The 24,900-nt window shown below is 38.1% G+C and overlaps 2 protein-coding genes and 1 long non-coding RNA gene across 33 annotated transcripts in view; 2 read left to right on the top strand and 1 right to left on the bottom strand.

Annotated features, from left to right (window-relative positions):
* Window positions 1-24,900, top strand: part of LOC125138460 (NLR family CARD domain-containing protein 3-like) — a 358,584-nt gene that overhangs the window by 8,407 nt on the left and 325,277 nt on the right. For 18 of the 30 annotated variants that reach the window (XM_047802761.1, XM_047802736.1, XM_047802742.1 and 15 more), the window contains 2 exons: window positions 3,407-3,523; window positions 3,638-3,754. The exons of 8 other annotated variants lie outside the window; for them this stretch is intronic. In XM_047802761.1, the coding sequence (XP_047658717.1) occupies window positions 3,407-3,523; window positions 3,638-3,754 (234 nt within the window). The remainder of the gene's footprint in view (window positions 1-3,406; window positions 3,524-3,637; window positions 3,755-24,900) is intronic. 4 more of the 30 variants (XM_047802747.1, XM_047802737.1, XM_047802762.1 and 1 more) reach the window with 2 other exon arrangements.
* On the bottom strand, window positions 8,259-12,306 carry LOC125139354. The gene is made up of 2 exons (XR_007138399.1): window positions 9,506-12,306; window positions 8,259-9,390 (listed from the first exon to the last, which is right to left on the bottom strand). It is a non-coding gene; the product is annotated as an uncharacterized LOC125139354 (long non-coding RNA).
* On the top strand, window positions 12,518-24,231 carry LOC113638337 (interferon-induced protein 44-like). 2 transcript variants are annotated; one of them, XM_047802854.1, is made up of 10 exons: window positions 12,545-12,563; window positions 15,190-15,738; window positions 16,453-16,508; window positions 16,603-16,657; window positions 21,221-21,254; window positions 21,359-21,563; window positions 21,742-21,894; window positions 22,430-22,601; window positions 22,807-22,907; window positions 23,027-24,231. In XM_047802854.1, the coding sequence occupies exons 3-10, from the start codon at window positions 16,500-16,502 to the stop codon at window positions 23,231-23,233; spliced, it is 936 nt and encodes a 311-aa protein (XP_047658810.1). In that variant the 5' UTR covers window positions 12,545-12,563; window positions 15,190-15,738; window positions 16,453-16,499; the 3' UTR covers window positions 23,234-24,231. The 2 variants fall into 2 exon arrangements, with proteins under 2 accessions (XP_047658811.1, XP_047658810.1); XM_047802855.1 differs by lacking the exons at window positions 15,190-15,738; window positions 16,453-16,508; window positions 16,603-16,657 and having other exon boundaries at window positions 12,518-12,563.

Here is a 24,900-nt window from a genome sequence, read left to right as displayed (position 1 = left end):
TTATTTAGCACCTTTCAACAATCTCAGTGACTCTTTACATGATGTGATATACAATGAAACAGAATTAAGGAGGTTTAGTAAACATCACTATACGTATACACAACATACACATACACCATAGAAAAGGAAACACAACATCAAAACATCCCAATCAACAAACATGTACATTACAGCAACAAACATTCTAGTAGACAATACAGAAGAGACAAATAGAGACACAAAACCATGTCAATGGACTTGAGAATTTGAATAACAGGAAGTGAAAAGATAAGTTTTCAGATTAGTTTTGAAATCCTGTAAAGACGCCAGGTCTCGAATGTTCTGGGGAGAGAAGTCCAGAGGCTGGGAGCCACAATACAGAAGGTTCTACCACCAAAAGATTTCAGCCTATAATGAGGAACCTCTAATAAATTAGAGTCAGAGGACCTAAGTGCAGGGGCAGGGGTATATGTGTGAAGGAGATCTGTGGTATATTGTGGACAGGAGCGATGGAGAGCTTTAAATGTAGTGAGGAGAACTTTATATTGAATACAGAAACTAAGCCACCGTGCCCCCAGAAGTTGATAGTAAACCATAAAAAAGTGCATTACAGTAATCTAGACAGGAGGTAATGAAAGCATGGACAAGGGTCTCGGCATCACTGATATTTAAACTTGGGCGTAATCGGGCAATATTTCGTAGATGAAAGAAGGCAGATTTGGTGAGAGATGAGATGTGAGAGGAGAAAGACAGAAGAATCAAACACTATGCCCAGGTTTTTGATAGTGGTTGGGGGTTTTACATGACAGCCAGTGATATTAATTTTATCAATATTAAGAGATGAAGTACATTTAGGAGGGCCGACTAAGAGCAGATCTGTTTTATCTGTCTTTAGTTTGAGGAAGTTCTTGGTCATTAATATGTTTATTTTATTGATACAAGGAGTTATAACATCTATGGGAAAGGGATCAGTGTGTTTAAAGCTCATGTATAGTTGTGTGTCATCCGTGTACAAGTTATAACTAAGCCCATAACGATGGATAATGTGACCTAATGGCAGCATGTAAATAATAATAAGTGAAGGCCCAAGAACAGATCAGGGTTAGGGTTAGGTCTCAATGGCTTCTTCCTGGACCTCATCAACATCCTCCATGTCCACTTCCCCAACATTTGACTCATCTTCATCTTCAGTGTCACTGTCTAGCCTTGTTGAGGATGGCTCTTTGTCAGGCTCAGAGAGCCGTAGGTTTGCTCGGATGGCCACCGGTTTTTCAACCCTCGCATTTGTGAGCCTGTTGTGAACCTTTGTGTGTGTTCTCAAACGGTGAGCAGTTACGCTCAGAGGCAGCAGATGTTGGTGGGATTTGAAGGATGATGGAGGCTACCGGTGCAAGGGCCTCAGATCCACAAAGTCCCTTCCACCAGGAAGATGCAAGTACATGCTGGCAAGACTGCCATATCCCATCCCCTTCCCAAAGGCCTTGTTTGGTAAAGTACTTTGTCAGACTGCCAAGAACGTTTCCTTTATCAAGACCCAGATGGTGAGACATGGCAGTTATGACAGTGTAAGCACTGCTGATCTCTTCAGCAGAGAGTTAGATTTTCTCATATTTTGGGTCCAGCATGTGTGCTGCTGTGTGTATTGGCTTTATGCAGAACTCTTGGTGCTTCTCCATTGATTTGACCAGTGCAGTTTCTTCTGCTTGGAGCAGCAGGGAAGCAGGTAGGACAGTTTGTATTTCTTGTTTGAGCTCAGCATCTGACATTTAACATCTGACAAGATGACATTATCACCTTCAATCTCGACAATAGCTGCTGTTATTGGTTTGAGGATTCTCAGGCTGCTGGTCACACTTTCCCAGAACACATCATCCAACAGGATTCTTTTGATGGGACTTTCAATGGCTGCAGTCTGGGATATGACCATCTCTTGCAAAGACCCGTTCCCTCTAGCAGACTGTCGTACATGATAACAACCCCACCCCATCGAGTGATGCTGGGGAGCTTCAGTGTGGTGTCCTTTTTTTTCTTTTTGCTTAGAGAAGTAGATTGCTGAAGCTACCAGTTTGCCCTTGACATATTTCACCACTTGTTCTGCTGTCTTGTAAAGTGTGTCCGTTACTGGTTGAGGGGTGGTGACGATGTAGTCGATGATTCCTTGCCCCCGGACATTTGACCACCCATCACAGATGACTGAAATCTGCTTTGTCAGTGGTTTGCTTGACTTTTGCTTGCACTCTGTTGAACTCAGTATCCAGCAAATGAGTAGATAAAGCATGTCTGGTGGGAGGTGTGTATGTGGGGAGAAGAACATTCAGAAATCTCTTCCAGTAGACATTAGCTGTGAGCATCAGAGGTGAGCCAGTAGCATACATTGCTCGAGCAAAACATTCATCAACATTTCTCTGGCTACGATCATCCATTGTGTCAAAAAATCCTCTGATTCAAGAGTGACTATGAGCTGACGAGAGGGCGTCTGAATCTGAATCATTTTCACTGTGAATGGAAGCAGATGAACTCTTGCCTGGGGCTGTTTGTTTGGAGCCCTGGGGAAACTTTGGGCACTTGGCTATATGATTCTGCATCTTTGTGACAGTCTTAACACAGGTGTTTGTACAGTATTTGTAACTGTACACAGCCTTTCCTTCCACATTAACTGAGCTGAAATGTATCCACACATGAGATGGTGTGTGTGGCTTTGTTCTGTAGATGATTAGAAAGAAAGCTAGTAAAAACACTTATGTAATGCAATACACAGGGATATAAATAAATAAACAACTGTAATATTCTGGAATGTAAAAATGTTTTACAGTTGATGCAAATGAATTAGAAAAGAGTTAGATGAATAAATACTCCTTAATCAGCATGCTTGTTCAAACAAACTATAACCTAGTACACAGTATACAGTATATGTTCTTCTACATTCTGCTAGTTTACTGTTATCATACAGAATTACTGTAACACCCAAAAGTTTGGTCACATTAATATTTTTAATGTTTTTGAAAGAAGGCTTTATAAATAAATAAATAATATTGTGAATATTATTACAATTCAAAATAATGTTTTATCTAATTTAATGCTTACGATCTAAAGCTGTTAAAATGTTTGTAGAAATGTATTTGGTTATGTGAACAATACTGTATAGTAATTCTGAATTGTTTGCTTTTTTACAGATTGACCACACACACAAACACACACACACACACATGCACACACACACACACACACACATACACATGAATGTGCAAAAAAAATAATTTAAATTAAACAATAGCAACAACGACCAAATGTGTACATCGTGAGTTCTGCACGAGACGAATAAAAGACAAAATCATTATCCAGGTTAATTTTATCATTTCATGTGTAACTGTAAGTAAAATAAAGTGTGTATATAAATGTCTAAAGGACTGTGTATAATGTTGTACAGTAAACTACAGAGAAAGAGATCAGAATCACCAACACACAGCTGTATCTCCATGAAGAGTGACGAGTCTATGGATCCTCCTCTGAACTTTAAAGATGGAGACTCATCACTTCTACACAGGTAACGTCTCCTCACTGTTAATGTCACTGCTAAAGTCACACTTAAAGGGAAATATAATGTAAGTAAAATAGAGTTTATATAAATGACTAAAGGACTGTGTATAATGTTGTACAGTAAACTCCAGAGAAAGAGATCAGAATCACCAACACACAGCTGTATCTCCATGAAGAGTGACTGGTCTAAGGATGTTCCTCTGAGGTTTAAAGATGGAGACTCATCACTTCTACACAGGTAACGTCTCCTCACTGTTAATGTCACTGCTAAAGTCACACTTAAAGGGAAGTTTAACTACATAAACAGGACAAAATAAATACTGAAACACAGTAATGGAGCCACTGTTGTGTGTCCAAATACTTTTTGTATTATTTAATCTTTTATTTGGAAATGTGTTTGGGGAAAAGTGTGTTTGTGGTGTGTTTAAAGGAGCGGTGCACGATGTTTGAATGCCAATGTTGACATTTAAAATCACCAAACTCTCGCCCGCGGTGTAATTATATTTGGCCCACGAGATCATATCAGATGTACATTACAGCTGACTAGCCACATGCTCCGCTAATACTACAAATCCCAGAATGCCTTGCCACTGTTACACGTAGTCACGACCAGCAAGTGCCCCTCATTCTCTGTTAACAGTCGTTAACAACCCTGTTACAGTCACATGGGGCAAGTTAATTCACCCTCCACAAAAATGTCCAAACGACAGATGGACAATAGGAGCTTACAGGACAGGAGGGAGACAGATTATCTGTTCACGTATATAAAGGACAGACCTGTTTGTGTTGTGTGCTAACGGAGCTAACGTGTCTGTAACGACAGTATAGAACATAAGAAGATAATAGTCGAAAAGTTGGATTTTCATTGAAGGAAATTATTTTTTGTTTGTTTTGTTGTTGGTTTTGAAAAAGATCCACTTCAAAAAGGAAGTTAAAATGATAGAGAAAGGCTTAATTTATTTTATTTATTTAAATAAGAAATGAACATCACTGATGTGTCTTTTATTTCTAATTTAAGTTCTTATGTGTTTGTAATAACGAGCTCTGGTTGTTCCAAATCCTGTGTTTAAGTAAAACTAAAGTTTGTTTCCATGTGAAAAAGTTATGAACTTAAATAAAGGCTCCACTCGTGAAAAAAGCTACCACAGTCACCATTGAGCATAAAAAAGTCATTCTGTTTATTGTGTGTAAAAATCCACATTCAGTTATCAAGTGAGTTAAAAACGGTAAAGATTGTAAATAAATAATTAAAGACGTGTCCATAATGTTGTACAGTAAACTCCAGGGAAAGAGATCAGAATCACCAACACACAGTTGTAGCTCCATGAAGAGTCATGAGCCTATGGATCATCATCTGGGGGTTAAAGCTGTAGACTCCTCACTTCTACACAGGTAACGTCTCTTAACTTTTAATGTCAATGCTAAAGTTACACTTAAAGGGTAATTTAACGAGATAAACAGGGGGACAAACTAAATACTACAACACTAGAACTCTGACTGTAATAAAGCCACTATTATGTGTTTAAATATCGCTCAGTCTGTTTATTGGGAAATGTTGTGATTGGAATGTTTGCTTGTGGTTTCTTTCTTCAAATGACGTTGTTTTGTAATGCAGTGAAATTCATACGATGGCATTCAAATATGGCTTAAGTGTCCAAATAATAGTCTGTATACTACAGAGTGATTAGATTACTGAAAACAGATGATGAAGTCTAATAAATGAACCCCGTGTCTTCCTGCTTCTCCATATCACAGGTACGACCCAGAATCTGCTGGTGGAAATGAATTCCAGAAAAAGTTCAAATTAAATCTGATGAAGAAGTTTCAGTGTTTGAATGGAGTGATAATAAACCTGGCAACCCAAACACTCCTGAATGAGATCTACACAGAGCTCTACATCACAGAGGGAGACAGTGGACAAGTCAATAATGAACATGAGGTGAGACAGATGGAGGCAGCATCCAGGAGAAGAACAACAGAGGAAACACCAATCAAATGTAATGACATCTTTAAGCCTTTATCTAAACAAGACAAACCCATCAGAACTGTGCTGACAAATACATCATCTGAACAAGACAAACCCATCAGAACTGTGCTGACAAATACATCATCTAAACAAGACAAACCCATCAGAACTGTGCTGACAAATACATCATCTAAACAAGACAAACCCATCAGAACTGTGCTGACAAAGGGAGTCGCTGGCATCGGAAAAACCGTCTCTGTGCAGAAGTTCATTGTGGACTGGGCTGAAGAGAAAGTAAATCAGGACGTCCACCTCATATTGCCACTTCCTCTCAGAGAGCTGAACTTGATGAAGGACCAGAAACTGAGTCTGATGGAGCTCCTTCATGTGTTTTTTAAGGAAACAAAAGAAACAGAAATGTCCAGTTTGGAAAAGGTTCTGTTCATTTTTGACGGATTGGACGAGTGTCGTTTTCCTCTAGATTTCCAGAACACAGTGAGAGTGTGTGATGTAACTGAATCAGCATCAGTGCCTGTGCTGCTGATAAACCTGATCAAAGGGAATCTGCTTCCATCTGCTCTCATCTGGATCACCTCCAGACCTGCAGCAGCTGATCAAATCCCCTCTGAGTGTGTGGATCGAGTCACAGAGGTACGAGGGTTCAATGACCCACAGAAGGAGGAGTACTTCAGGAAGAGGATCAGTGATCAGAGCCTGGCCAATAACATCATCACACACCTGAAGTCATTAAGAAGCCTCTACATCATGTGTCACATCCCAGTCTTCTGCTGGATTACAGCCACTGTTCTAGAGAGAATGTTGGGTGAAGCAGAGAGTGGAGAGATCCCCAAGACTCTGACTCAAATGTACACACACTTCCTCATCATTCAGACAAACATCATCAGAGAAAAATACTCAAAGAAGCAGGAGAGTGATGAAGAAATGCTTCTTAAACTGGGACAACTGGCTTTTCAGCAGCTGAAGAAAGGGAACCTGATCTTCTATGATGAAGACCTGAGAGAGTGTGGTATTGATGTGACAGAAGCAGCAGTGTACTCAGGTGTGTGTACTCAGATCTTCAGAGAGGAGTTTGGGCTTCACCACAGTAAAGTGTACTGCTTTGTTCATCTGAGCATTCAGGAGCATCTCGCAGCTCTGTATGTGCACCTGACCTTCATGAAGGAGAAGAGAAATGTTCTGATACAGAATCAGGGTTATAACAGGTGGATGAACACTAATACAATCTCAGATGTACACATCAGTGCTGTAGATCAGACTTTACACAGTCAGACTGGACATCTGGATCTTTTCCTTCGCTTTCTTCTGGGTCTCTCACTGGAGTCCAATCAGAAACTCTTACATGTTTTAGTAACACAGACAGGAAGTAACCCTCAGAGCACACAGGAAACAGTTCAGTACATTAAGGAGCAGATCAGTGAAGATCCTCCTACAGAGAAATCCATCACTCTGTTCCACTGTCTGAATGAACTGGGTGATGATTCTCTAGTGGAGGAAATCCAACACTTCCTGAAATCTGGAAAACAAAGTGAACTTTCTTCTTCCCAGCTTTCTGCTCTGGTGTTTGTGTTACTGACATCAGCACAGGAGCTGGATGAGTTTGACCTGAGTAAATATTTCAGTACAGATAAGATAACAGAAAAAGTTGTTCTGAAGATGATGCCTGTGATTACAGCATCCAGTAAAGCAATGTAAGTAAATGTGAATATAACTGTTCTACTGTTACAGTGTTAGAGAGAAACTGAACACACTCTAATATGGACTTATTTTGTCCTGTTTATGTAGTTAAACTTCCCTTTAAGTGTGACTTTAGCAGTGACATTAACAGTGAGGAGACGTTACCTGTGTAGAAGTGATGAGGCTCCAGCTTTAAACACCAGAGGAATATCCATAGACTGATCACTCTTCATGGAGATACAGCTGTGTGTTGGTGATTCTGATCTCTTTCTCTTGGGTTTACTGTACAACATTATACACAGTCCTTTAGTCATTTATATAAACTCTATTTTACTTACATTATATTTCCCTTTAAGTGTGACTTTAGCAGTGACATTAACAGTGAGGAGACGTTACCTGTGTAGAAGTGATGAGTCTCCATCTTTAAACCTCAGAGGAGGCTCCATAGCCATGTCACCCATCATGGAGATACAGCTGTGTGTTGGTGATTCTGATCTCTTTCTCTGGAGTTTACTGTACAACATTACACACAGTCCTTTAGACATTTATATACACACTTTATTTTACTTACAGTTACACATGAAATGATAAAATTAACCTGGATATTGATTCTGTCTTTTATTCCTATTGTGCAGAACTCACGATGTACACATTTGGTCGTCGTTGCTATTGTTTAATTTAAATTATTTTTTTTGCACATTTATGTGTACATGTTTGTGTGTGTGTGTGTGTGTGTGTGTGTGTGTGTGTTTTCTACATTTCTACAAACATTTTAACAGCTTTAGATCGTAAGCATTAAATTAGATAAAACATTATTTTGAATTGTAATAATATTCACAATATTATTTATTTATTTATAAAGCCTTCTTTCAAAAACATTAAAAATATTAATGTGACCAAACTTTTGGGTGTTACAGTAATTCTGTATGATAACAGTAAACTAGCAGAATGTAGAAGAACATATACTGTATACTGTGTACTAGGTTATAGTTTGTTTGAACAAGCATGCTGATTAAGGAGTATTTATTCATCTAAATCTTTTCTAATTCATTTGCATCAACTGTAAAACATTTTTACATTCCAGAATATTACAGTTGTTTATTTATTTATATACCTGTGTATTGCATTACATAAGTGTTTTTACTAGCTTTCTTTCTAATCATCTACAGAACAAAGCCACACACACCATCTCATGTGTGGATACATTTCAGCTCAGTTAATGTGGAAGGAAAGGCTGTGTACAGTTACAAATACTGTACAAACACCTGTGTTAAGACTGTCACAAAGATGCAGAATCATATAGCCAAGTGCCCAAAGTTTCCCCAGGGCTCCAAACAAACAGCCCCAGGCAAGAGTTCATCTGCTTCCATTCACAGTGAAAATGATTCAAGAGTGACTAGGAGCTGACGAGAGGGCGTCTGAATCTGAATCAGAGGATTTGACACAATGGATGATCGTAGCCAGAGAAATGTTGATGAATGTTTTGCTCGAGCAATGTATGCTACTGGCTCACCTCTGATGCTCACAGCTAATGTCTACTGGAAGAGATTTCTGAATGTTCTTCTCCCCACATACACACCTCCCACCAGACATGCTTTATCTACTCATTTGCTGGATACTGAGTTCAACAGAGTGCAAGCAAAAGTCAAGCAAACCACTGACAAAGCAGATTTCAGTCATCGGTGATGAGTGGTCAAAAGTCCAGGGGCAAGGAATCATCGACTACATCGTCACCACCCCTCAACCAGTAATGGACACACTTTACAAGACAGCAGAACAAGTGGTGAAATATGTCAAGGGCAAACAGGTAGCTTCAGCAATCTACTTCTCTAAGCAAAAAGAAAAAAAAGAACACCACACTGAAGCTCCCCAGCATCACTCGATGGGGTGGGGTTGTCATCATGTACGACAGTCTGCTAGAGGGAACGGGTCTTTGCAAGAGATGGTCATATCCCAGACTGCAGTCATTGAAAGTCCCATCAAAAGAATCCTGTTGGATGATGTGTTCTGGGAAAGGGTGTCCAGCAGCCTGAGAATCCTCAAACCAATAACAGCAGCTATTGCAGAGATTGAAGGTGATAATGCCATCTTGTCAGATGTTAAATGTCAGATGCTGAGCTCAAACAAGAAATTCATACTGTCCTACCTGCTTCCCTGCTGCTCCAAGCAGAGGAAACTGCACTGGTCAAATCAATGGAGAAGCACCAAGAGTTCTGCATAAAGCCAATACACACAGCAGCACACATGCTGGACCCAAAATATGAGAAAATCTAACTCTCTGCTGAAGAGATCAGCAGTGCTTACACTGTCATAACTGCCATGTCTCACCATCTGGGTCTTGATAAAGGAAACGTTCTTGGCAGTCTGGCAAAGTACCTTACCAAACAAGGCCTTTGTGAAGGGGATGGGATATGGCAGTCTTGCCAGCATGTACTTGCATCTTCCTGGTGGAAGGGACTTTGTGGATCTGAGGCCCTTGCACCGGTAGCCTCCATCATCCTTCAAATCCCACCAACATCTGCTGCCTCTGAGCGTAACTGCTCACCGTTTGAGAACACACACAAAGGTTCACAACAGGCTCACAAATGCGAGGGTTGAAAAACCGGTGGCCATCCGAGCAAACCTACGGCTCTCTGAGTCTGACAAAGAGCCATCCTCAACAAGGCTAGACAGTGACACTGAAGATGAAGATGAGTCAAATGTTGGGGAAGTGGACATGGAGGATGTTGATGAGGTCCAGGAAGAAGCCATTGAGACCTAACCCTAACCCTGATCTGTTCTTGGGCCTTCCCTTATTATTATTTATATGCTTCCATTAGGTCACATTATCCATCGTTATGGGCTTAGTTATAACTTGTACACGGATGGCACACAACTATACATGAGCTTTAAACACACTGATCCCTTTCCCATAGATGTTATAACTCCTTGTATCAATAAAATAAACATATTAATGACCAAGAACTTCCTCAAACTAAAGACAGATAAAACAGATCTGCTCTTAGTCGGCCCTCCTAAATGTACTTCATCTCTTAATATTGATAAAATTAATATCACTGGCTGTCATGTAAAACCCCCAACCACTATCAAAAACCTGGGCATAGTGTTTGATTCTTCTGTCTTTCTCCTCTCACATCTCATCTCTCACCAAATCTGCCTTCTTTCATCTACAAAATATTGCCCGATTACGCCCAAGTTTAAATATCAATGATGCCGAGACCCTTGTCCATGCTTTCATTACCTCCTGTCTAGATTACTGTAATGCACTTTTTTATGGTTTACTATCAACTTCTGGGGGCACGGTGGCTTAGTTTCTGTGTTCAATATAAAGTTCTCCTCACTACATTTAAAGCTCTCCATCGCTCCTGTCCACAATATACCACAGATCTCCTTCACACATATACCCCTGCCCCTGCACTTAGGTCCTCTGACTCTAATTTATTAGAGGTTCCTCATTATAGGCTGAAGTCTTTTGGTGGTAGAACCTTCTGTATTGTGGCTCCCAGCCTCTGGACTTCTCTCCCCAGAACATTCGAGACCTGGCGTCTTTACAGGATTTCAAAACTAATCTGAAAACTTATCTGTTCACTTCCTGTTATTCAAATTCTCAAGTCCATTGACATGGTTTTGTGTCTCTATTTGTCTCTTCTGTATTGTCTACTAGAATGTTTGTTGCTGTAATGTACATGTTTGTTGATTGGGATGTTTTGATGTTGTGTTTCCTTTTCTATGGTGTATGTGTATGTTGTGTATACGTATAGTGATGTTTACTAAACCTCCTTAATTCTGTTTCATTGTATATCACATCATGTAAAGAGTCCTTGAGACTGTTGAAAGGTGCTATATAAAATAAACTTATTATTATTATTATTATTATTATTATTATTATTATTATTATTTTCATTTTACATTTTAATTTGGACTTTTTTAGAGGGGCAAGGGGTGGGGGATGGTTTCATTTTACAGCAATCATAGGGAAATAATGTTTATTACAATTATTAAGTTTATAACAAGCATAATAATGTTTATTATGCTTTTGTGTTACTCAATGAAAGAATCAAAGTTCTACTTACAATTAAATCAGTCAAGACGTCATTTTTTAAATTTGTATTACTTTGCATCAGGGGCAGTTCTAGGGTTTCATCTTTAGGGGTTTTATCCCTCAGTGAGAATTTAAAACAAGAAGAGTTTTATATTATATATTATATGACTACATAGTAAGCCAAAAGTTATGGTATTATTTAAAATGTTATTTTTTATTTAGTATTAAATGGATTGTTTGCATTAATATTTAGTTTGTGCTACAACTCTGGTAATAAGAATAGTGACATTTCACTGCTTTTGGTTGGCGTCTTTGCGGCTTTCCGCCGATTAACGTTATAAATAAACGCCTCCAGCTCTGACTGCGCGTGCACGCTGCGCGTTCCCGTGCTTCTCCATTTTAATAAAGCAGACAGCTGATGACGCACTTTTAAAACACTACAACACACGCACGTAAAAGCAAAGTAAAAAAAATCGCTCTTGGATCAAACTGATAAATAATTTTCTTTCCCATCGACGACACGTCCTGCATTTTAACGTCATTTTTATTGTTTATTTCTGAAAGTAAAAATGCTCCTTATAGTTTTAGAGTGACTGAGATCACACACAGGGGGCTGGAGACACCCTAAAGAAGGCCTAGAACTGCCTCTGCCTTGTATTCATGTCTGCTTATGACCAAACAACATGTTTATTTATGTTTCTATATCATATAGTTTATATACATTTCCCTATAGTTACAAATAATTCCCATAAATTAAGATTAAGTACCAGATTAAGTTCCCGTTGAAAGTTTCAGTAAGTTTACCGAAACTTTCCGCCCCTTTGTAACTCTATAATACACGACATTATGTAGCGACAACCGTGGTTTTAAATAGCTGTATGTTAAAATACCCCTATTATAATCCTTCTTATTAAAATCTATTAAATCCAAGTGTGGGAATAAAAGTTAATGTCGTTACGCAGTTTAACTAATAACAGTTGTACATATAGCGAACAAGGAAGAGCTACGATGAGCTAATGCTAAAGCTAGTTTTCGACATGAACAGAGGAAATAATAATAATAAACAAAGCTAAATATAAAAATACAGAATAATACCAGATATGTGGTGTATTAGCGGTGTTAAGTTACAACGGTGTTACATTTCATGTCGTTTATATGATTTAGTCAGCGAAAGAATAACAAGAACATAGCCGCCTAGGGCCGAAGCTCAAACCGCTCCATCCTCCCTATTTAAGCGCACTTGATTTGTGGTGCACATACAGCGTTCCAGTGACCTACCTAGTGCACTACTTGTCAATACGAAACACAGCCACGAGATCCGTTAGCTAGCGCTGTATTGTTTGGGTAAGAATCGCTCCATCATCGTTTACACTCAACAGACGCGTTGTTCCTTATCGTATTTTATATTCGTATGAAAATATCGATGTATAAAGGATTTAAACGTGTAGAAGTCCTCACCTTACGGTGGTGTTATAGCCTGTAGTCCGCTGTCGAACTATTCTTTCGCTTTCATTTAGAGGCTTAGTGCGCATGCGCAGACAGTGTGGCCTTGTGGTGCAATAAGTACTTCTTCTTTTCATATTGAATACAAAATTATATAAACAACAATCGCAAATAATTATTCTACAAGAGTAAATAGTAGAAATGACAGGCTTAACACATAATAAGTAATAGATTAATTACTAAAGGCTAAATAAATAAATATTTGAAAAAATAATTTACATGAACTTAAGCGTAAAAGAAAAGAAAAGAAAAACAAAAAGAATTAAGGGCAGAATCACAATAAATCAAATGATGTCAAAAGATATAGCAGCTTCTTAGCTCTCTGACCTCACATCTTATTAAGGGCTTTGGGAAAACAGTCATTTTTGAAAGGAATAAATAATGGGGGAAATTTAAAGAATCTACATTTATGGATGAAATATTTTGCTAAAATACTAATATTATTAAGCACAAACAGAATTAACACAGCAGTCTTTGGGTTTTACAAATAAGATATGATGTAAAGAAAAAGCTAAACTATCAGCAACCACCTTTTTATGTATCAACCAGCCCTGAATTGATATCCAGAAGAGTTTGGAGAAATAGCATGAAGAAAAGATATGATCCATGTCTTCAGGATGGCTCTCACAGAAGGGACAGGGGACAATTTCTATATTAAATGTTTGATTTAGGAATTTGTTAGAAGGATAAAACTTAAATAAGCAGTTGTAAGATATTTTACAGTATTCTTAACAAACATGTGATCTAATTTGTTTCTTTTAACTTGACAGGTGTAACAGGCCTTTAACACGACATGTCTTATATACTTGTTAGTACAAGTATCACTTTTAAAATTAATATCTCTGTAAGAAAGATTCCTCCTCGCACTTGTCCGCGTCCCTTTACCTCTGCACAACAATAGGAGCTCCGGAGCACTGAGAGAACAAACCACACGAGTGAAATCAAATCTGGTTTATTCCAAACAGCTGCTCAAAGAACTGAGCGACAGAACAGAATATATACACAATGAAATACAGTAAGCTGTGGTGTATGAGATAAGGCGGGGGCTACGTTTTATCAACATAGATAGGGGTTTGCTAGAATGCTGCTTCCTCACAACTCTTATCCAAGCATTGAAGGTCAATAAGCCTCTTAAGGATCTCGCCCCCTATTGCAGGTTTTTCGCCTACATGACCTACCCAACAAAAAGTGGTACAGGGAGATGTTTGTAATAATCGGCGTCAAAAAGGATTCCTGGCGAATGCGTTGTGAATTGTGTCACCCAGAGGGGGTTCTAGCCCTTTATTAGGGTGGCTTCAGCCCCCTGTCTGTAATCTCAGCCACCATAAAACTATAAGGATCATTTTTACTTTCATAAATAAACAATAAAAATGACGTTAAAATGCAGGACGTGTCGTCGATGGGAAAGAAAATTATTTATCAGTTTGATCCAAGAGCGATTTTATTTACTTTGCTTTTACACGCGTGTGTTGTAGTGTTTCACACGTGCGTCTTCAGCTGTCTGCTTTATTAGGACGGAGAAGCACAGGTACGCGCAGCGTGCACGCGCAGTCAGAGCTGGAGGCGTTTATCTATAACGTTAATCAGCGGAAAGACGCAAAGACGGCAACCAAAAGCAGTGAAATGTCACTATTCTTATTACCAGAGTTGTCATATAATATATAATATAGAACTCTTCTTGTTTTAAATTCTCACTGAGGGCTAAAACCCCTAAAGATGAAACCCTAGAACTGCCCCTGGTGTCAACCCAAAAAACACCAAGTGCTTAATTTAATGAACATTAATTTTGTCATTTGTAAAACATCACAATAATTTTGAGTTGTTTTGAAGCACAGAGCTGGAATCTCCCTACAGTTTGGGATATGACCTTGGTGATACACTTGGTATACATTATATTTCCAAAAGTATTGGGTCACCTTTCCTGCTATATGTGGTTGTTTTCTGATCTCATCCCTACTGAACACCTTTGGGATGAATGTGAACGCTGACTCCACCCTACCTCACCTACATCAGTGCCTGCCTTTCGTAACACTCTTGTGGCTGATGAACACAAATATCCATCAGCACACTCCACACTCCACTCAGTGACATCTATTCTGTGTGATATTAAATCTAGCGTGTGATTAAGACGATGAGTTGCTCTAGTGATGTTTTGTTTAAGCCCAAATGAGTTGAGTAGGTCCATAAATGTGAGTCCTAACGCATCGTTTGTGTCGTCAACATGAAAGTTAAAGTCTCCTACAATTAACGCTTTATCAAAGTTAACAAATAGGTCTGAAAGAAAATGTGTAAATTCTCTAAGAACCTCAGTGTAGGGCCCTGGGGGTCTGTTCACGGTCGCTAGAGCAAGAGACATCAGGGATTGTGCATGTGTGAGAGTGTAACGTTAAGGACGAGCACTTCAAAAGAATTAAATCTATCCTGACGGGGTAGAGACTCATTTAGACTGATGTAATTTAATCCACAGCAGAGACACATGAGGCATGAGGCAGGCATCCAATCTGTCAGAACTACAGGACTCCCTGTCACCATGAAGCCTCCCTGTCCAGATGTGCTGAACAACATCTGCTCTTGGCTGGAGGTGTAGGATGTGTGCACACACTGTTAAGCTTATTAAGTATTGTATTATTTTATGGTGGAAATGACAATAAAGCTAACTGACTTATTGCATGAATTTTCACACTTTTCTCAGATATACAATATTCTCCCCTTTTTCTTTACCATAACAGCAACATTCCTAACATTCAGATTAATCTTCGAGTTCAGTTCTTGAGACGTTGATTGAAACATTTGGGATGTTGATTAAAGAGCAGATATTTCAGATCATGAGTCTGAAGTTACTGCAGACGGTGAAACAGAAAGTAAAAGTGAATATCTGAGTTACGATCAGGTCCAGTTTTATATCTCACACAGTGACACAGACAGTCGGAGCAGCAGGTACAGGTACGGATACAGGTACAGGTACAGATACAGGTACAGGTACAGATACAGCACCACGGCTCGAGCAAAAGAAACGGTAAGTGAACATCCATTTGCATTTGATTAATGTCCTTATAGTAGAACCCAATGATTACGTCTTATTCCTGGACAGAGATATAATTAACTCCACTGGAAAAACAAGGAGAAACCTCATTATTAAACCCTACATTCATTATTATTACATTAATGATGAAGTTCACGTCACCTTCCAGTGAAAAAAGAAAGAAAACCTGAGAAGATAAACTTTTATTCTCAATTTTGTAATTTAAAGAACGTTACAAATAATTATATAATATATAATGTAAAATCAGGTCGGAGATTACGTTAGATTTATGAAGGCAGAATAAAATACAACATCTACAGAATATAAATTTAAGGCATCTGCAATTCTAATATTAATATATAAAATATAATAATAATGAAGCATTTATGAACTTTAACACTAAACATGTTGTTGGTAATAAAGAGAAATAAATTTATCGAGTTCAGTGAAATATGAGGTTCTTCCTCCCAAACCAGTTTGGTCTGGTCTTTAGTTTACAGGACAATAGTGTGTGGAAGTGTGTGTGTGATAAAGGCGTCCAGCACAACAGGCAGCTCCACCCTGAGCCTGTTTTCTTACCTGTAATTGTATGATAATTAGATCAGTTAGCGACGATTGGTTATCATTAATTATTATTGTTTAAGAGTGGAATTAAAAAGAGCAGATGAGATTCGCTGTGTGTTTTATAATCAGTTTCCTTTTATTCAGAGACAGAGTTACAGCAGCAACACATTACAGATCACAGAACCTGCATCATGAGCTGGGTAAGAAATCTGTACTGAGTCCATCGAGATCCAGCAGACACACAACAGTGTTAATATTTAAACATGCTGTGCTTATTTTATATACTTTATTCAGCTTCCGAAGGTATTGGGTATGAAATCTAAGAAACCGACCTTGAGCCCAAAGCCTGGTGAGTTATTTCAGAACCTTATATTAACCCAAGTGTATAAAAATAAACACTTTCTTAATAAACACTTTGCATCTGCTAACAGCAGGAACTTTACACTGAATATTAAGTGTGCTGGGTATTCAGAGTCGACATTTTTAACAGGAGCCACACACAGTTTTATCATTACTACTGTAACGCTGACTAAAGACTCAGTCTTACTCACATAGGCTGAAGCTCTGTGATCTCACTTCTTTAGTCATTTGCATAATATTTTTTACAGAATCTGTGTTTGTGTAAATAAATCTAAGGCATTAAAATGTCTTCAAAATAAAGGCACTGTCAGGAGATGCAGATGTACAGTGAAACTGTGAAGAGAGAGGGAGAGTGTGTGTGTGTGTGTGTGTGTGTGTGTGTGTGTGTGTGTGTGTGTGAGAGAGAGAGAGAGAGAGAGAGAGAGAGAGAGAGAGAGAGAGAGAGTGTGTGTGTGTGTGTGTGTGTGAGAGAGAGAGAGAGAGAGAGTGTGTGTGTGAGAGAGAGAGAGAGAGAGAGAGAGTGTGTGTGTGTGTGAGAGAGAGAGAGAGAGTGTGTGTGTGTGAGAGAGAGCGAGAGAGAGAGTGTGTGTGTGTGTGTGAGAGAGAGAGAGAGGGAGAGAGAGAGAGAGAAATCGTGAGCCTGGACAATGACATGACGATGATCAACATAACAGAACAATAAAGACCAACAGAACATAAACACTACAGAACTTTAAAAAAAATAACATAAACACTACAGAACATAAACACTACAGAACACAACACACTACAGAACATTAAAAAAAACACAAACACTACAGAACAAAAACACTACAGAACACAAACACTACAGATCATTAAAAAAACACAAACACTACAGAACACAAACACTACAGAACTTAAAAAAAACATAAACACTACAGAACACAAACACTACAGAACTTTAAAAAACATAAACACTACAGAACACAAACAATACAGAACTTTAAAAAACCACAAACACTACAGAACACAAACACTACAGAACTTTAAAAAAAACCCACAAACACTACAGAACACAAACACTACAGAACACAAACACTACAGATCATTAAGAAAACACAAACACTACAGAACACAAACAACACAGAACTTTTAAAAAAACCACAAACACTACAGAACACAAACACTACAGAACTTTTAAAAAACCACAAACACTACAGAACACAAACACTACAGAACTTTAAAAAAACACAAACACTACAGAACACAAACAATACAGAACTTTAAAAAAAAACCCACAAACACTACAGAACACAAACACTACAGAACACAAACACTACAGAACTTTAAAAAAACACAAACACTACAGAACACAAACACTACAGAACATTAAAAAAACACAAACACTAAAGAACACAAACACTACAGAACACAAACACTACAAAACATAAACACTACAGAATACAAACACTACAGAACTTTTAAAAAACACAAACACTACAAAACAGAAACACTACAGAACACAAACACTACAGAACTTAAAAAAACATAAACACTACAGAACACAAACAATACAGAACTTTAAAAAAAACCCACAAACACTACAGAACACAAACACACTACAGAACACAAACACTACAGAACACAAACACTACAGAACTTAAAAAAACATAAACACTACAGAACACAAACAATACAGAACTTTAAAAAAACCACAAACACTACAGAACACAAACACACTACAGAACACAAACACTACAGAACATAAAAAAAACACAAACACTACAGAACTTAAAAAAAACAAACACTACCGAACACAAACAATACAGAACTTTAAAAAAACCACAAACACTACAGAACACAAAAACTACAGAACACAAACACTACAGAACACAAACACTACAGAACACAAACACTACAGAACTTTAAAAAAAACACAAACACTACAGAACACAAACACTACAGAACACAAACACTACAGAACATTAAAAAAAACACAAACACTACAGAACACAAACAATACAGAACTTTAAAAAAAACACAAACACTACAGAACACAAACACTACAAAACACAAACACTACAGAACCTTAAAAAAACACTACAGAACACAAACACTACAGAACTTTAAAAAACCACAAACACTACAAAACACAAACACTAAAAAACATAAAGACTACAGAACACAGACACTACAGAACTTTAAAAAAACACAAACACTACAGAACACAAACACTACAGAACACAAACACTACAGAACTTAAAAAACAAACACTACAGAACACAAACAATACAGAACTTTAAAAAAACCACAAACACTACAAAACATAAACACTACAGAACACAAACACTACAGAACTTTAAAAAGAAAAACACAAACACTACAAAACACAAACACTAAAAAACATAAACACTACAAAACACAAACACTAAAAAACAAACACTACAGAGCATAAACACTACAGAACAGAACTTTAAAAAACCACAAACACTACAAAACATAAACACTACAAAACACAAAGACTAAAAAACATAAACACTAAAAAACATAAACACTACAGAACACAGACACACTACAGAACACAGACACACTACAGAGCATAAACACTACAGAACACAAACACTACAGAACATAAACACTACAGAACTTTAAAAAAAACACAAACACTACAGAACACAAACACTAAAAAACATAAACACTACAGAGCATAAACACTACAGAGCATAAACACTCCAGAACACAAACACTCCAGAACACAGACACTACAAAACACAGACACTACAGAACTTTAAAAAAACACAAACACTACAGAACACAAACACTACAGAACTTAAAAAAAAACACAAACACTACAAAACACAAACACTACAGAGCATAAACACTACAGAACACAAACACTACAGAACTTTCAAAAAACACAAACACTACAGAACACAAACACTACAGAACTTTCAAAAAACACAAACACTACAAAACAAACACTAAAAACATAAACACTACAGAACACAAACACTACAGAACTTTAAAAAAAACACAAACACTACAGAACATAAACACTACAGAACACAAACACTACAGAACTTTAAAAAAAACACAAACACTACAGAACACAAACACTACAGAGCACAAACACTACAGAGCACAAACACTACAGAACACACACACACTACAGAACACACACACACACACTACAGAACACATACACACTACAGAACACAGACACTACAAAAAACAGACACTACAGAACTTTAAAAAAACACAAACACTACAGAACACAAACACTACAGAACTTTAAAAAAACACAAACACTACAAAACACAAACACTACAGAGCATAAACACTACAGAACACAAACACTACAGAACTTAAAAAAACACAAACACTACAAAACAAACACTACAGAACATAAACACTACAGAACACAAACACTACAGAGCTAAAAAAAAACACAAACACTACAGAGCACAAACACTACAGAGCACAAACACTACAGAACACAAACACACTACAGAGCACAAACACACTACAGAACACAAACACTACAGAACACAAACACTACAGAACACAAACACTACAGAACACAAACACTACAGAGCACAAACACTACAGAACACACACACACTACAGAACACAGACACTACAGAACACAGACACTACAGAACACAGACACTACAGAACACAAACACTACAGAACTTTAAAAAAAAACACAAACACTACAGAACACAAACACTACAGAGCACAAACACTACAGAGCACAAACACTACAGAACACACACACACTACAGAACACACACACACACTACAGAACACACACACACTACAGAACACAGACACTACAAAAAACAGACACTACAGAACTTTAAAAAAACACAAACACTACAGAACACAAACACTACAGAACTTTAAAAAACACAAACACTACAGAACACAAACACTAAAAAACAAACACTAAAAAACATAAACACTACAGAGCATAAACACTACAGAGCATAAACACTCCAGAACACAGACACTACAAAACACAGACACTACAGAACTTTAAAAAAACACAAACACTACAAAACACAAACACTACAGAGCATAAACACTACAGAACACAAACACTACAGAACTTAAAAAAACACAAACACTACAAAACAAACACTACAGAACATAAACACTACAGAACACAAACACTACAGAGCTAAAAAAAAACACAAACACTACAGAACACAAACACTACAGAGCACAAACACTACAGAGCACAAACACTACAGAGCACAAACACACTACAGAACACAAACACTACAGAACACAAACACTACAGAACACAAACACTACAGAGCACAAACACTACAGAACACAAACACTACAGAACACACACACACTACAGAACACAGACACTACAGAACACAGACACTACAGAACACAGACACTACAGAACTTTAAAAAAACACAAACACTACAGAACACAAACACACTACAGAACACAAACACACTACAGAACACAAACACTACAGAACACAAACACTACAGAACATAAACACCAGCTATGCTAATATGACACATATTTAGTGACAATTAAAACTTAATTCCACTTAATTTCCACAGTATTTGATCAGCCATGGCGGTCAGTGACATGGGGGTAAGACCAATGACTACAAACAGACACCAGCATTATGTGTTTGAAGCCCAAATTAAAGATGCTTAATGTACGAAGGTCAGCTGCTTATTTTACTTACTGAATAGGGAGAGTGAAAAAAGTGAGATGCTGAAAAAACTGAAAGAATTCCAGCCAGGAACTGCAGAAGTCCGAGAGCTGAAGATTCTACTTCACGGCCCGGTCGGAGCAGGAAAGTCCAGCTTTATTAATTCAGTCAACACCGTCCTCCAGGGACACAACACCACCAGTGCGCCGGCAAATTCAGCAGCTGGGAAAAGCTTCACTAAAGAGGTAATAACTAAATAATATAACATTATAAGTCTAAAGCTCAGCTCCTTAAACCCTGTCAATCATCCTGACATTTTGATTTGATCTCATATGATACTGTTGTGTTCAGTCTGGTTTATATTTAATCTTAAATCTCTTCTTTTATATAAAAAAATATATTTAATCATTATGTATTTTTCAGTTTAAATTTCACAGGCTGAAGAAAAACAGGCCTGGATCTTTCTATCCGTTTGTCTTTCTCGATATCATGGGTGTGGAATCCGATGCGTCATCAGGAGTGCACAGTGATGACATCATCAAAATATTACATGGTCATGTAAGAAGCAACTACGCTGTAAGTTCAATATTTATCCTCATTATGTTTTTCAGGAGACTCATTCTGCCTGGTACACCTACTGTTCACGTGTGTGTGTGTGTGTGTGTGTGTGTGTGTGTGTGTGTGTGTGTGTGTGTGTGTGTGTGTGTGTGTGTGTGTTTATTCGTGTTCCTGAGTTTGTCCCCCAAACTGTCCCACACTCTGAGTCACACACTTACACTGAACGTCTCTGTGTAACTACAGTTTCCTTCAGTAGAACTAAGAGTCCAAACCCTGCTCCTTCATGACAATGTCCCTGTACACAAAGCAGCTTTCTGAAGACATGATGTGGAGGTGAAGGTTGGAGTGAAGATCTCCAGTGTCCTTCACTGAGCCCTGGAGCTCAGCACCACACTCTCACAGGCTTTTACATTCCTTCTACAGAGAAACACACAGCATCTACATTCACCTTTGTATTTATGACATTTGGACGACACGTTTCTCCACCAGTCTAAACAATAATTATATTCACGTTCATGCACATTTACACAGACATTTATTTTTGGCCTTTCAGTTCAATCCTTTTAAATCAATCCTTAAAGATGACCCAAAGTACCACAGTAACCCCAGTCTGAAGGACAAAGTGCACTGTGTGGTGAGTGTCGTACCAGGGGACAGAATCTCCCTCATGACTGAGGACGTCATCCAGAAGATGAGAGCTGTTCGTGAGAAAGCTCGTGAGTTAGGTACGTGTATACATATTAATGCACAGAGATATGGTCATGTACAGTGTGTAACATGAGTATTAACCCCACCCGTATCCCCCCACCCCTACCCCATCCCACCCTCTGCTTAAGTAGGTCTGATCTGGGAGCTATTAGTCTCCCTCGTTATGATGAAAGTCAATCTGATGTATGAGATAAACACGTTGTATTGTTGGGGGATTAACAGGGATTCCTGAGGTCATCATTATGTCCCATGTTGACCGAGCATGTGTGCTAGTTAAAGAGAACCTGAGTGGGATCTACACCAGCAGAAAAATTAAAGAGAAGGTGAGAAGAACACAAACTTTTATTTATGGCTTATCTACAGCCTCCCACCTACTATGTAGTACTTAGAATGAAAGTATATGGACCTCAAATGTAAGTTCTGCTGTTCCTCTTTCGCTCAGATGGAAGAGTGCAGTCATAAACTCGGAGTCCCAATGAACTGCATCTTTCCTGTGCAGAACTACTATGAGCAGGTCTCCAACGACTTGAACATGGATCTTCTGATTCTCATGGCCATGACCGACATCATCAGCTTTGCCAATGACTATGTTGAAGCCCAGGTTTATAACACCGATCAGTACGTTGAAGATCAGGCTTATAATGAATAATTTAGACTTGTTCACTTTCCCACAGAGTAGCAACATGGAATAGTTTTATAGTTTAATAGGACAGGAATGTGGTAGAAACTATTACAACATCTTTTAACTTAACACTAATCTTTTTACATTTTCTCTTTGCTTCTTGTATTCTAGGGTTAATTAGGGTTATTAATTATTAGGGACAGTAATCTGGAGTCAGCTTTACTCTAATTTTCAGACATTATGTGTCTTTACATACATTGATTGGGACATAATTAGAGGTGGATTATGACGCAGTTTCGGGGTTCACGTTACACTTCACTAGAACGTTCCTTACTGCACTTTTCAGAACTGATAGGAACTTTAAACCTAAATCTCTCAGTAGTTCACAGCTTCCACTCAGTGACACTATGCTGTAGATGGCATGAGCTGTAGGACAATTAAAGCTTTTTTGACTTGACTCTAACTAAACTGAAGCCAAAATATGAGGCCCCCTAGTGGCTGGCTGCAGTACAATATTTTAACCCTGCATATTACTACACTAGTCAACAGGATTTGAACTTCAGTTGGCTATCAAATCTCCCCTAGTAGCTTTCACTGTGACAAATGGATTTGTTTTGGGAAGTCAAACCTCATAAACATGAATGATGGATAATGACAGCTAGCACCGGGCGAGCTCTGTTTATTCAGTGTGTGTCCCTGCTTCTGTTTGTAATTATTGTTAAGTTTAGTGTAAAAATGCTTCTGTATATTTACTGATCAGTACACGACATAAAGTACAACAAGAAAAACACAGCGTGGTTTCGAATGATGGCTCTTTATAGCTCTTAGGTGTGGGAACTTATCTGTCTCTACACTTTAATAATCTGATTTATGACTTGAATGGATTTTAATCTGGATATTTGAATATTCTCTGTATATTTATCTTCACACACATCTCTGTAAACTCACTTTAACACGTGTGCTGCTTTAGTCAGTCAGTAAGAAACCTGAGAAAGAATAAAATGTCCGTCTGTCTGTGTTTCTGAGCCGTGAGCTTCGAGGCTGATCGTGTTTAATCTACTGCTCTGTTCACGTCTGTTTGCTCATCACCAGTGTCGTGTGTGTGTGTGTGTGTGTGTGTGTGTGTGTGTGTGTGTGTGTGTGTGTGTGATTTAATACCTAATAAAACTAATGTACTCATAATGATGACTCAAAACCTGATCTGATCCTTATACAGGAATTAATACAACATTCACATTCATGCAGAAACAACAAATACACACCAGTTATACACACACACACAAACAATACACATCAGTTATACACACACACACACACACACACACACACACACACACACACACACAAACAATACACATCAGTTATACACACACACACACACACACACACACACACACACACACACACACACACACAAACAATACACATCAGTTATACACACACACACAAACAATACACATCAGTTATACACACACACACACACACAATACACATCAGTTATACACACACACACACACACACACACACACACACACAAACAATACACATCAGTTATACACACACACACACACACACACAATACACATCAGTTATACACACACACAATACACATCAGTTATACACACACACATCAGTCATACACACACACACACACACACACAATACACATCAGTTATACACACACACACAATACA

The sequence above is a fragment of the Tachysurus fulvidraco genome, chromosome 18, assembly GCF_022655615.1.
Source record: "Tachysurus fulvidraco isolate hzauxx_2018 chromosome 18, HZAU_PFXX_2.0, whole genome shotgun sequence".
Taxonomy (NCBI): Eukaryota; Metazoa; Chordata; class Actinopteri; order Siluriformes; family Bagridae; genus Tachysurus; species Tachysurus fulvidraco.
This window is presented reverse-complemented; position numbering and strand designations above follow the sequence as displayed.